General features: G+C 48.7%; 2 protein-coding genes across 2 annotated transcripts in view; both read left to right on the top strand.

Moving 5' to 3' along the window:
- Positions 1-1,958: 1,958 nt before the first annotated feature.
- On the top strand, positions 1,959-8,436 carry LOC137803295 (enolase-phosphatase E1-like; the record flags this gene model as incomplete). The annotated part of the gene is made up of 3 exons (XM_068601599.1): positions 1,959-2,133; positions 2,890-3,923; positions 4,955-8,436. Coding segments are annotated over exons 2-3 (4,350 nt in total), but the record flags the coding sequence as incomplete, so codon positions are not given.
- Positions 8,437-8,439: 3 nt separating this feature from the next.
- The window catches only part of LOC137803298 (beta/gamma crystallin domain-containing protein 1-like), a 13,482-nt gene continuing 8,654 nt past the window's right edge, over positions 8,440-13,267 (top strand). Inside the window, exons 1-4 of the mRNA XM_068601603.1 lie at positions 8,440-11,562; positions 12,511-12,549; positions 12,653-12,771; positions 13,020-13,197. Coding sequence (XP_068457704.1) covers positions 8,518-11,562; positions 12,511-12,549; positions 12,653-12,771; positions 13,020-13,197 — 3,381 coding nt within the window. The 5' untranslated portion in view covers positions 8,440-8,517. The remainder of the gene's footprint in view (positions 11,563-12,510; positions 12,550-12,652; positions 12,772-13,019; positions 13,198-13,267) is intronic.

Here is a 13,267-nt window from a genome sequence, read left to right as displayed (position 1 = left end):
AGAGGCGTCGTGAAGCCGCCGCACGCTGCCAACACGACGCCTCTCCTTGGCGGTCGGCAGCTCGGCCTGCAGGTCGACCCTTGACCTGCAGGCCGAGCCCAGTTAGTCATTAGAGTCCAGCTGACGCTTTCAGCAGCGTGTTGCTGTGTGCAGCAGGGTGTCAGCTCTCGACCCGCCCAGCCGGCTCCAGAGCTGTACACACACACTACTGTGGAGATATATATATATATATATATATATATATATATATATATATATATATATATATATAAATATATATATATATATATATATATATATATATATATATATATATATATATATATATATAAATATATATATATATATATATATATATATATATATATATATATATATATAGTAATTAGATACATAACACAAATAAACATGCATACATGTTGTAGATAAACAAGACATAACGTCTTAAGATCATCCTGTTAATGGACCTCTGGATACTTTGAACCCCTGATGTTTGTTTTGTAATTATACAAAACTTCAAAAGTGTGTGTGTGTGTGTGTGTGTGTGTGTGTGTGTGCATGTGTGTGTGTGTGTGTGTGTGTGTGCATGCATGTACGTGTGTGTGTGTGTCTCTCAGGTCAGAGCATGGTGTCTGTTGTTCTCGCGTACCTTCCACATGATATCTGTTGTTTCCTTTCCTTCCTCTCTTGAGCTGCAGAGAGAAGTCAGTGGCAGCTGCTCTCCACCTCCATGTTCATCTCTGTCTGCTTCTCCTCTGTCCTCTTCCAGAGCTCGGAGGACAAGAAGGGGGTGCTGGATCGCCTCAGCCACTTCTTCAACTCTAAGAGGAGGAAGAGCCGGCAGCATTCAGAGGCGTCGTCCGACGCGAGCTCCCCCACCTCCCCCACCTCCCCCACCTCCCCCCTGTCTCCTCCTTCTCCTCAGTCTCTGCAGGAGGAGGACGAGCAGAAAACGCCGACTCCCTCTCGAAAAGCCGGCGAATCGACGGCGCCTCGGTATGCAGACTTCCGAGCGGGACTGGAGGCCGGCGACGCCCTCAGGCGGCGCTCCAGTCCCGGCGCCGCCAGCGTGGCCTCCAGCGCCGCCTCCCTGCTGGCGGACGGAGCCGAGGTCCCGTTCGCAGACAGCGACAGCAGCGGCCGCAGCAGCGTCAGGGAGGTGCACGTGTGCAGGGTCAGCACGGCTGGCGGTGAAAGGAATTCTGGGAATGTGACCCCCACCGCTCCACCCAGAGCTGATCCGGGATCAGAACTGGGCCTCACGGCGTCGGTGGTGGAGGAAGTCAGCAAGCGGCTGCAAGTCAGCTTGGATGAAAACACACGCAAGAGCACAAAGGGGTCCGGCGAGGACCGGACCGTCGGCCCCACCACGCTGTCCACGACGAACATCTCCCTCTCCAAGAGGGCCGAGGCCCCAAAGTCCCCCAACTTAACCTCCATTAGCTTAGCATCAAAGAAGGCCTCCGTGAAAGCGGGCGAGAAGGGGCACAGCAGCGCGCTGAGAGGGATCACTTTAGGCTCTCAGTCCTCCTCGCTCCTCGCCTCCTCCCCACAGGAAGGAGGCGGCTCTCCGGACGTGGGCATGGAGATCAAGAGGAGGGGTCAGGTGTTCTCCTGGGGAGACACCGCCACGCCCTTGAGCCCTTCACCCGAGAGCGAGCCAGCGGGCCGAGGCGATCTCCACAAAGCAATATGGGTAGAAACGTACCTGGGGCCGGAGGAGGAGGGGCAGAAAGGGAGGGACGCGAGGAAACAAGAGGAGGGAGGCTGCAGAGCGGACTCGCCTCCCGTGCTGGCGATACCTGTCACAGTGATTCCAGAGGACGACGCGCTCCCTCGCAGCCCCTCCCCCTCAGAGTCCGGTGGCAGCCTGCCACCGTCCGCCGGCTCCTCGGCGCCGGCTGCAGGGGAGTTCCAGGCGAGCGCACCGCAGCCGCGAGATCCCGACGCCGGCTCCAAGCGAGGTTCCCTCAAGGAGAAACGCAGAGACATTCGGGTCACTCGCAAGACGGTGAACCTGCCCTCGAAAAGCAAGGTGTTCGCCCACAGGGTGCTGGTGACCCCGGAGCCAGCGGCAGAGGAGCGCAGCACCGATCCAACGACGAAGGCTCGGGACGCAGCGCGAGGGGAAGCGTGAGTATCTGTCTGCTTCTGTGGTTTAACGGCCCCTTTGATCCCGCTAAAGAGACGGCATGCAACCGGAGCTCCACGCTGCCGAGCCCCATTGTCCCAGAGCAGAACAATGCAGACATGAAGTATTCATGCTCGGTCCATCTGGTACAGACCTGTTCATATGAAGCGCTGCGAATGAGCCTTCATGCATGTGTTACCTAGTGAACAGAAGTGGTGGAATAGTGAAGCCTCCTGGTCGTTGGAGCGTTGCTGTGTGCTCATGGTGGATATTCTCTCATTAGTTTGTCATTACAAACCCTGACGGGCGACTACTTTGTTTGACTTCAGGGTGACACGGTCACACAGAGACACAAGCGTATAGTGAAAGCTTTCATGCAGGTGGTGCTTTTAGAGGAGCTGCTCCCTCAGGACTTGAGATTTACAGCTTCAGAGCTTCTGCAGGGAGATTTTAAAGGAATGTATTGGTGAAAGAATGCAACATGTTTGCTGTCCAGATGGAAGAGTGTTAATAATCTCCTGGTCTGACTGAGGAAACATGAGGAGAGTTTCTCAAGACTATCGACAAACTAGTCCTCAGTTTTAAACTCCATCCAAAATGAAACGTACTCGATGTTCCTTATTTACTCATTTTGTTTGTGGTTATTCTAAAATATTCATGTTAATGTCTTTTTTTTCCTCACTCTCTCTCTCTCCCTCTCTCTCCCTCTCTCCCTCCCTCTCTCTCTCCCTCCCCCCCTCCCCCCCTTCTCCCTTCAGGCTACCACACCTCCAGAACAACAATGTGCAACAGGAAGCCGGCCTTGAAGCCGTCTTTGATCCCGGTACAGACGAGTCAAGGCGCTCTGACTCCAGCACTCCTGAGCTCGTAGTTCAGGGACAAACGGACTCAGAGGACGTTAATGACGGCTCTTTAACTCCAGACATGGACAGAGCAAAGGCTTCTGGGTCCAGAGGCCGAGGCGGCGGCCGGGCTGCAGCCTGCACACCAGGGCTGAAAGCAGCAGACAACACCACCGCCGCTGGAGCGAAGAGCTCGACCTCAGCAGCTGGCAGCAGGACCAGAAATGTCACAACGAAGGCGAAGGCATCCACAGAGAGCACGAGGGGGGGAACCAGTGCTCTGCCCCCACACAGCGATAAAGCAGTTCCTCTGCTCCCAACATCAAAGGAACAGAGCAGCGGTCCCTCAAGTTCAAAGTCTAAAATCCCCAAAAGGGCAGGTTCAGATTCTGATGTGAAATCACCAGTGACCGCAGATAAACCCTCAGTGGCCGACGCCTCTGGGTCCAAACCGCAGAAACAACCCAGAAGCAAAGACGCGTTGAAGTCGCCACTCGCTGCCACCAACGCTGCCAGGAAACAGAGTTTTGAAGAGAAAGCTCCCTCAGGAGATGTTTCTCCCACTAAAGTATCACACAAGACGGGAACAAAGCTGGTTAAGGAGAAAGCGGACGAGAAGAGTGACTCTGCTCAGCCGGTGAATGGTGTGCAGAACGAGGAGCGCAGTGTGCCAGCAGGACGGCCGGCGGGCAGGGAGGCCGCCAGACAACAAGGGCAAACACGTCTGGAGGAAAACGCCTGCTTGGCATCAAAGAGCCGGCTGCCCGTTTCATCGCCGATGAGAAAGTGCAGCGACGAGGCGACTCAAAGTGGCACCAACGAAAAGAGAACAACATCCGGTCCGGCGGGTCCAGACAGATCCAGCACCACCCAGAAGCCGAGTCCGGAGCAGAGGGAAGTGACTCCTGGAGAGAGACCCAGTGGTGCGACGCCCGGAAGCCCCAAGAAAGGTACGGCGGGCCGACCCCCAGGTGCTGCTGGTCGACCCCCAGGTGCTGCGGGCCGACCCCCATGTGCTGCGGGCCGACCCCCAGGTGCTGCTGGTCGACCCCCAGGTGCTGCGGGCCGACCCCCAGGTGCTGCGGGCCGACCCCCAGGTGCTGCTGGTCGACCCCCAGGTGCTGCTGGTCGACCCCCAGGTGCTGCGGGCCGACCCCCAGGTGCTGCTGGTCGACCCCCAGGTGCTGCGGGTCGACCCCCAGGTGCTGCTGGCCGACCCCCAGGTGCTGCGGGCCGACCCCCAGGTGCTGCTGGTCGACCCCCAGGTGCTGCGGGTCGACCCCCAGGTGCTGCGGGTCGACCCCCAGGTGCTGCTGGCCGACCCCCAGGTGCTGCGGGTCGACCCCCAGGTGCCAATGGTCGACCCCCAGGTGCTGCGGGCCGACCCCCAGGTGCTGCGGGCCGCTCGGCTCCGGCGCTGTTGACTCATTTAATCAAACATGCTGGTTGCTCACTTTAAGGTTCAGAAATTGTTCACATTTTAAAGGAATTGTTTGACATTTTGGTAAATTTGCTCAGATTGTTTTTTCCTCTCACATCTGTGCAGTACATATGGATGTAGCTTAGCAGTGTCAAAACAACACTATTACCTGCCAGCACCTCTTCAGCTCACTGATTAACATGGTATTTCTTGTGTGTTATGTATTTAGTTAAAAAATAAATAGTCCCACACACACATCCTCTTGTAAGACAACAACATATATTTTTTGGACTTAAACAAGCATGATATATATGTGACTATGTACTAATTTGAGCACTTTAGAGATGCTGGTTGCCACATTTTGTTACCTTTGGGCAGACTCGGCAGAGCCAGACCCCCACCTGAAGCTAAGCTAACTAGCTAACCAGCAACTCTTGGCTCCAGTTTCATATTTTCCACACAAGAAAGCAAATGATGTCGAACTACTCCTTTAAGGTGAGGACATTTATTGTCAATGGAGATTGTGTCGTTGTCTTAAAACTGTCTGTGTGTTTTGAACAGGGAGCATGCTGGCGACCAGACCATCCAAACTCCTCTCTAAGAGCAGCATGAGCCATGAGGAGAGAGACACACCCGCCACAACCAAGCAAGACAACAATGTCTCATCGAGGCTGCCCAAGCAGAGCGACAACATCAAGCACCATACAAGTCCAGTAAAGGATCCTGCAGATCCTCCATCCTCTGGCAGCAAGCTTCCTACAAGAGGCCAGAGGAGCTCCAACACAGAAAAATCCAGAAAACTTTCATCGACTGAGGATTCTGCATCCACATCCACATCTAAACGGGAAGACTCGAATCAGGACAGCAACACGGAGACGACCGTCGCAGCATCTGAGAGTGTCAGAGCAGATGAAGTGGAGGACAATGCCGGTGGTGACATCCTGAAAGTCAAGTCTCTGTCTGCAAAGGGACAGGAGCAAGTAATGCAACTCACAGAGAATCAGCCCAGTAACAGTGAGAACCAGCTGAAAGGAAATGAGACAAAGGGATCACAAGAGAGCATAACCGGTCCGGCAACTAAGGAGATTTCAAAAGTCCATCGAACACAAAACAACAATGCTACTGTTTTGGAAAACAGTCAAGGAAACGGTTCACCGGTTTCAGGCCCCGGGGCTCAGGTACTGCCGAGCAGTGAAGTTGACAAGCCAAGTCCATCTGAGCCGCTGGTTACTGAGGTGAAGGATGAGGGTGATGGCCGGCTTGAGACCAAACAACCAACACAAACTGAGTCTCAGAGTCAAAGTGACAACAACACACAGGAACAAGAAACGTTGATTTCAACAAAGATTTGTCCAGAAGAAACAAAAGAGAAAGACATTTTAGATTCCACACAGATGTTGAGTAACAGCGACGCAGACTCCATCCAGGAGAGAGGCCTCGCAGAGCTCAATGAGGATGTAACTGATACGCCTGCCAAACCGGTTGAAAGCAGTCTCTGTGACATCATGACCCCCTCTGATCAGGAAGCTGTTTTGCCCGGTAGTGTTTCCCTTAAAGAAGCAAACAAGGTCACTGCTGAGGAATATAATTGCAGAAATGATCTTCCTGCATCAAAACACCAAGATGCTGAGCCAACCGATGGCCTTCCAGCCACTTCTGTTGATGTTTCAGGTGACGCTAGCTTGCCCAACATAGAGCAGCCAAAAGAGTTATTGGAGGATCAAACAACAAATGTCCTTATTAAAAATGATGGGTTGCCCAAATTAAGCAGAGATTTAGTACAAGATGTTGAAGTAGAGGAGAAAAGTAGCAGGAAATCAGCTGAGGCTTTAAACATCCAAACACAGACTGAGACTGTTTGTGAATTGCCCAAGAATGTTGAAAATCAGCTGGACAAAGAGGCTCTTTTACTGGCAGGAGAATTAGAAAGACAGAAGAAAAAGTCCAAATCAACTGAAAAGCTGGACGACACAGCGGTGGAAAGCACTGACTCACAAGACAGTTGCAAAGAGAAGCTAAACGGCACAACTATCAAGGATGAAGCAGAGAAAGAAGTGACAAAAACACAGAGGCCGATAGATTCATCATCAGGGGAGGCATGTTCACAGCCGGCCTCGGAGGAGAGATCTCAGGTGGGAGGTGGGGATGCCCTGGAAGAGAAGAAGACACAGCCAGCAAGAAGGGCACTTCATGAAAATACAGCCAGTGTGACCGATACAAAGCAGGAATGTGAGATCGTCTCAAAAGAAAATGCAAAGAGTGGTAATAAGGAAACAGATCAGCAGCTGAAGACACAAACCATGACGAATGACCTGGAACCCAAAGTACCTATTGCCAAAGATCAGATGGCCAGAGACACAGAAGCATATCAGGAGGACAAACATGCTGCTGTTGAAAAGAAAAGTCCAACACCAGAACTAAAAGCCACTAAAACTACTACTGAAGAAGAAAGTGAAACAAAGGACTTATTGATACAGAATTTACCAAATGAAATGTTAAATGAGACCACTGACTCTGAAGTTATGAGACACGAGGAACAGAACAGCTTGATTGCAAGAGACCGAGATGAGGATGTTAAAAAGAGGAAAGCAGAGGAAAAGGCTTGTCGATCAGCAGAATCTAAATGTCCAAATGTTGACATAGATCAGAAACCAGTGACAGAAAAAGCTCCAGAGACGACAACAGAAAGACACATTTTACAGATGGAGACACCTCAAGATCGAAAAGCAGTGAGCAGTGAAACCCAGAGTGCTGAATGTGCTGAAGAGAAGACTGAGACAAAGGAGTCATCAGTTAAGAGTTTGGTGAATGAGACACCAATGACATCAGAAGCTCCAAAGAAAGTATCAGAAAGCCAAACTCAAGGACCAAAGGTCATAGGTACAACAACCCAGAGTGATGATGGAGCTAAAGAGAAGACTGAAACTAAGGATTCATCAGTTAAGAGTTTAGTAAATGAGACACCAAAGAAAGTATCAGAAAGCCAAATTCAAGGACCTAAGGTCCTGAACACAACAACTCACAGTGCAAAGGAAGCTGAAGAGAAGACTGAGACAAAGGATTCATCAGTTAAAACTTTGGTCAATGAGACACCAATGACAACAGAAACACCAAAGAAGATATCAGAAAGCCAAACTCAAGGACCAAAGGTCATGAGCACCACAACCCAGAGTGCAAATGAAGCTGAAGAGAAGACTGAACCAAAGGATTCACCAGTTCAGAGTTTGGTAATTGAGACACCAAAGACAACCGCAGCTCCAAAGAAGGTATCAGAAGGCCAAACTCAAGGACCAAAAGTTGTGAGCACCACAACCCAGAGTGATGATGGAGCTAAAGAAAAGACTGAAACTAAGGATTCATCAGTTAAGAGTTTAGTAAAGGAGATACCAATGACATCAGAAACACCAAAGAAAGTATCAGAAAGCCAAATTCAAGGACCAAAGGTCATGAGCACCACAACCCAGAGTGATGATGGAGCTAAAGAGAAGACTGAAACAAAGGATTCATCAGTTAAGACGTTGGTAAATGAGACACCAAAGAAAGTATCAGAAAGCCAAACTCAAGGACCAAAGGTTATAGGTAAAACAACCCAGAGTGATGATGGAGCTAAAGAGAAGACTGAGACAAAGGATTCATCAGTTAAGAGTTTGGTCAATGAGACTCTGGTTATCAGTGGTAACAGCAAAGCTAGCATCCAACAAGACCAGAGGCTCAACATTATCAAAGATCAACGTGAGGACATAAACACACAAGATATAGGCCAATCAACAGAATCCATTCTTCCAAATACTGAACTAAAACAGGAACTGGAAAGAACAGAAGCTCCAAAAAAGGTATCAGAAAGCCAAACTCAAGGACTAAAGGTTATAGGTACAACAACCCAGAGTGATGATGGCGCTAAAGAGAGGACTGGAACAAAGGATTCATCAGTTAAGACTTTGGTAAAGGAGATACCAAAGAAGGTATCAGAAGGCCAAACTCAAGGACCAAAGGTCATGAGCACCACAACCCAGAGTGATGATGGAGCTAAAGAGAAGACTGGAACAAAGGATTCATCAGTTAAGACTTTGGTAAAGGAGATACCAAAGAAGATATCAGAAAGCCAAACTCAAGGACCAAAGGTCATGAGCACCACAACCCAGAGTGATGATGGAGCTAAAGAGAAGACTGGAACAAAGGATTCATCAGTTAAGACTTTGGTAAAGGAGATACCAAAGAAGGTATCAGAAGGCCAAACTCAAGGACCAAAGGTCATGAGCACCACAACCCAGAGTGATGATGGAGCTAAAGAGAAGACTGGAACAAAGGATTCATCAGTTAAGACTTTGGTCAATGAGACACCAATGACAACAGAAGCTCCGAAGAAGATATCAGAAAGCCAAACTCAGGAACTAAAGGTCATGAGCACCACAACCCAGAGTGCAAATGAAGCTGAAGAGAAGACTGAAACTAAGGATTCATCAGTTAAAACTTTGGTCAATGAGACACCAATGACAACAGAAGCTCCAAAAAAGGTATCAGAAAGCCAAACTCAAGGACCAAAGGTCATAGGTAAAACAACCCAGAGTGATGATGGAGCTAAAGAGAAGACTGAAACTAAGGATTCATCAGTTAAGAGTTTGGTAAAGGAGATACCAAAGAAAGTATCAGAAAGCCAAATTCAAGGACCAAAGGGCCTGAACACCACAACTCACAATGCAAAGGAAGCTAAAGAGAAGACTGAAACAAAGGATTCATCAGTTAAGACTTTGGTAAATGAGGCACCAATGACAACAGAAGCTCCAAAGAAGGTATCAGAAAGGACTAAAAGGACTTTAGGACTAAAAGTTATAGGTACAACAACCCAGAGTGATGATGGAGCTGAAGAGAAGACTGAACCAAAGGATTCATCAGTTAAGAGTTTGCTGAAAGAGACACCAAAGACAACCGCAGCTCCAAAGAAGATATCAGAAAGCCAAACTCAAGGACCAAAGGTTGTGAGCACCACAACCCAGAGTGATGATGGAGCTAAAGAAAAGACTGAAACTAAGGATTCATCAGTTAAGACGTTGGTAAATGAGACACCAATGACAACAGAAGCTCCAAAGAAGATATCAGAAAGCCAAACTCAAGGACCAAAGGTTATAGGTACAACAACCCAGAGTGAAACAAATGATTCATCAGTTAAGAGTTTGGTGAAAGAGACACCAATGACAACAGAAGCTCCAAAGAAGGTATCAGAAAGGACTAAAAGGACTCTAGGACTAAAAGTTATAGGTACAACAACCCAGAGTGATGATGGAGCTGAAGAGAAGACTGAACCAAAGGATTCATCAGTTAAGACATTGGTCAATGAGACACCAATGACAACAGAAGCTCCAAAGAAGATATCAGAAAGCCAAACTCAGGAACTAAAGGTCATGAGCACCACAACCCAGAGTGATGATGGAGCTAAAGAGAAGACTGAAACTAAGGATTCATCAGTTAAGAGTTTAGTAAAGGAGATACCAAAGAAAGTATCAGAAAGCCAAACTCAAGGACCAAAGGTGCTGAACACCACAACTCACAGTGCAAAGGAAGCTGAAGAGAAGACTGAAACAAAGGATTCATCAGTTAAAACTTTGGTCAATGAGACACCAATGACAACAGAAACACCAAAGAAAGTATCAGAAAGCCAAACTCAGGAACTAAAGGTTGTGAGCCCACAAACCCAGAGTGCAAAAGGAGCTAAAGAGAAGACTGAAACTAAGGATTTCCCAATAAAGAGTTCAGTGAATGAGATTGCAATTGAGAATGCTAACTCTAAAGTTAGCAACCAAAAGGACCAGAAGCTCTCAATTAGAGACGGACATTTGAAAACAGTGGAAACCACTCATCAACTCACAGATTTCAAAGCCCCAAATGCTAACACAGTTGTTTTCACAACTGAAGAAGCAGCCAGTAAGGCTGACAAGAAAGAGGGCGTTGAAATTGAAAACAGATTAACAAAGCAGGAGGATCAGCAGATGATGGGATCCAAGATGGATGCCAAGCAAGAGTCAGAATATATTTTAGAGAAAACCATAAAGTTCAGTGAACCACAAAAGCCTGTAAAACCAACACTCAATGACAGTTTGTCTCCTTCTGCAACAGCTGAACCATCTGCACCGTCTCCATCCAGCTGGTTAGATGTGGAGCATCAAAAACAGAAGAAGCAACATATAAGAAGGAAACTAAAGGCCTCAGCCAGTGAGGACCGACCTCTTGAGCCCGCTGACTTGAATGATTTCATCAGGAACATTAAAGAGGGCAGCATTCCCTTCTCTCTACCTCCAAAGAGACATATTCGTAAAAAGTCCCTCTCTCCAAACTTTGCCATGCCGGCCATAAAGGAGGACCAGTTTAATCCAGAAGAATTCCAGTTCGGCTTAAGACATTATGACAAATGTTTTAAGGACCCTTCCCCAGCCATGGTGGTCAAACTAAGAGCAGCTAACAGGAAAGGACGGACCCTGGAGAAACATGCACAAGATAATGCTACGGACTCATCTAGAGACCAACTGAATTCACTTGGTGAGGTGGAAGGAAGAAGTGGAGTCGATGAGGAAACAAACGCTGCAGCAGGCAAAGAAGAGGGACACGACAATGGAGGAGAGCCTGGGAAGCTGACGTCACGACTCGGAAGGATGTCCATCCTGTCCAGCTTACTGAATTCCCCTCGGTCCTCCAGGAAGAGCAAAGAGGAAGCTGCCTCCACCTCCACAAGCACACGTTCCAACCAGCAGGACTCGCTTCAGAAGCAGCGAGTTGTTGATTCACCTTTGCCTGCAGTTGAAGCAGATAAGAAGGGTCTGAAGGGTGTGGTTCAAGGCCCACTTGTGGGTGGTGGTATAGGTACAGTTAGTGAGTCAGCACTCAACCCCTCCTCTCCTCCTCCTCCTCCTCTTCCTCCTCAGCCACTCCCGGAGATAAAGCTGCCGGATCATTTAGAGAAATACCTCAAGAAGAACCGATCTGTTCCTGAGAGCTCCCGGGGCCCTGCACAGATGACCAAAACTAAAGTGAATCCCGAGGGGACTGTGATGGAGCAGGCCTCCACATTGGGGACATCTGATGTGGATGCTGGCCTGGAGGGCCCTGCAGGACGGCCTGCAGCCAGAAACACCCGCGAGCAGACTCCTCCAAAGGGACCGACTACTTCTAGGACCAAGGTAGGAGTCTCAGTACGTCAAATGAGGTCCAACCAGTCTGGTTTCTGTTCCACTTTTTAAATAGTTATTACCTCAAGTCTCAGGCCTGACTGGGGTTTGAGCTGAGCGTTGATATTTCCACATGTATTTCCATGGTGACACGTGTCATTTTCATATCCTGCTCTTTTGTGTAGTGCTGGTGTTGCAACAAAGTTGTGAGTCATTTGCAAGTGAGAACAGGATAAAGGAGCGTTTCCTCCGTGTGTAATTCTGCACAGAGAGACTTTCTTTATCTCAACCATCACGTGACAATCAAACATTTGCATTAAAATGCAAATGTAGCAAAACTATGCAAAAGGTGTTTGGATGAAACATCAAACCTGCTGCACCACAAGTGTTTATATCCCTCTCTTCTGGATCCCTGCGTCACCAGACCGTTATTTTAGTGACTTTCTCAACCTAAAGCTGCATTAACTTGTCCCTCAGTGATTCTCCAACAGAGGCACTGGTACCTCGGGGTGCTCCTGTGGGATGTTTAGGAGAACTGGATGAACAGTCCTATGGAAGATGCTTCGCTGCTCATTAAGCTAAACACGCTGGTCTTCCCTGCATAAAACCACCAGGCTCCTCTGCATGACGGTCGCTGCATGTTGCAGCTGTAAAGCCATAGAGATGAGACAGCTGACCGTGTAGAGGGCCGATAGCTGAAAGCAGTGTGCAGACGGTTGCACCTGTTCAAAGGAACAGATCAGTGTTGAAATAGCTCAACGTTATGGGTGAATGATTCAAATGGATCGGTGAAGGGAATGGTTGATTCAGTTAGGACAATAAACTCATTTTAAATAAATGTGTCCTACTTCTATAAATGATCTGCCTCTGAAGAGGTTTAACATATAAAGTTAGCTCTTCTTTTTGGAAGACTTCTTAAAGCACCGGCTCAAGTTCATAATCAAAATATTTTTCTTTCAGACTCCTGCAGTGAGAGGCTTCCACAAACGGCCTGGAAAGGTATGATTAATGCCGTGTTCTTGCTTTTTGTGTGATGCTCTGTGTCACTAACACATTGTTTGCTGCTGCATATTCTAATGAAATGTTTATTTCCCACATCCAGATCGTCATTCACGAGCATGCTCAGTTTGGAGGGCAGCAGTTTGAACTCCACTGTGACGTACAGGACGCCACCGCGATGGCGCTGTCGCCCGTCATCTCAGTGCGGGTCATCAGAGGATGGTACGCTCTTTGTTAGCATCCAGTAAACCTGCGTGTGTGAGTCACTAAAAGCTGCTGCATAAAGTCAGCATCAGTGAGTCTGTCTGAACGGGTCCTTCAGCACCTCGTGTCAGAACATCCCACCAGACCCTCTCTGGGTGTCTGTGGTTCTCTTTGTCGTCCACTCGGCTGTGCGATGTCTCCTGCTGCTGTCCGTGAAACAATTACTTTTGAAAGTGTAATGATTCTTCAATGCTCCTCTTGTCCAGCTGGCTGCTGTATGAGAAACCGGGCTTCCAGGGCCGAATCATCGCCCTGGAGGAAGGACCCAGCGAGCAGATAGTGAACATTTGGGCAGAGGAGGGAACGCCAACCACACTGGACGGCGCCGGCCGGCCCGTCCCAGCGGCCGCCATGGTCATCGGCTCTCTGCGGCTGGCAGTGAGAGTAAGGGGATCTGATCATAACCCGTGTGTTATCTTTACTGGGTCCTCACTTCATAGAACTGTGTCGGAGC

Source organism: Clinocottus analis, unplaced genomic scaffold, assembly GCF_023055335.1.
Source record: "Clinocottus analis isolate CAN_PGR_092001 unplaced genomic scaffold, fCliAna1.0.p SCAF_52, whole genome shotgun sequence".
Classification (NCBI taxonomy): Eukaryota; Metazoa; Chordata; class Actinopteri; order Perciformes; family Cottidae; genus Clinocottus; species Clinocottus analis.
This window is presented reverse-complemented; position numbering and strand designations above follow the sequence as displayed.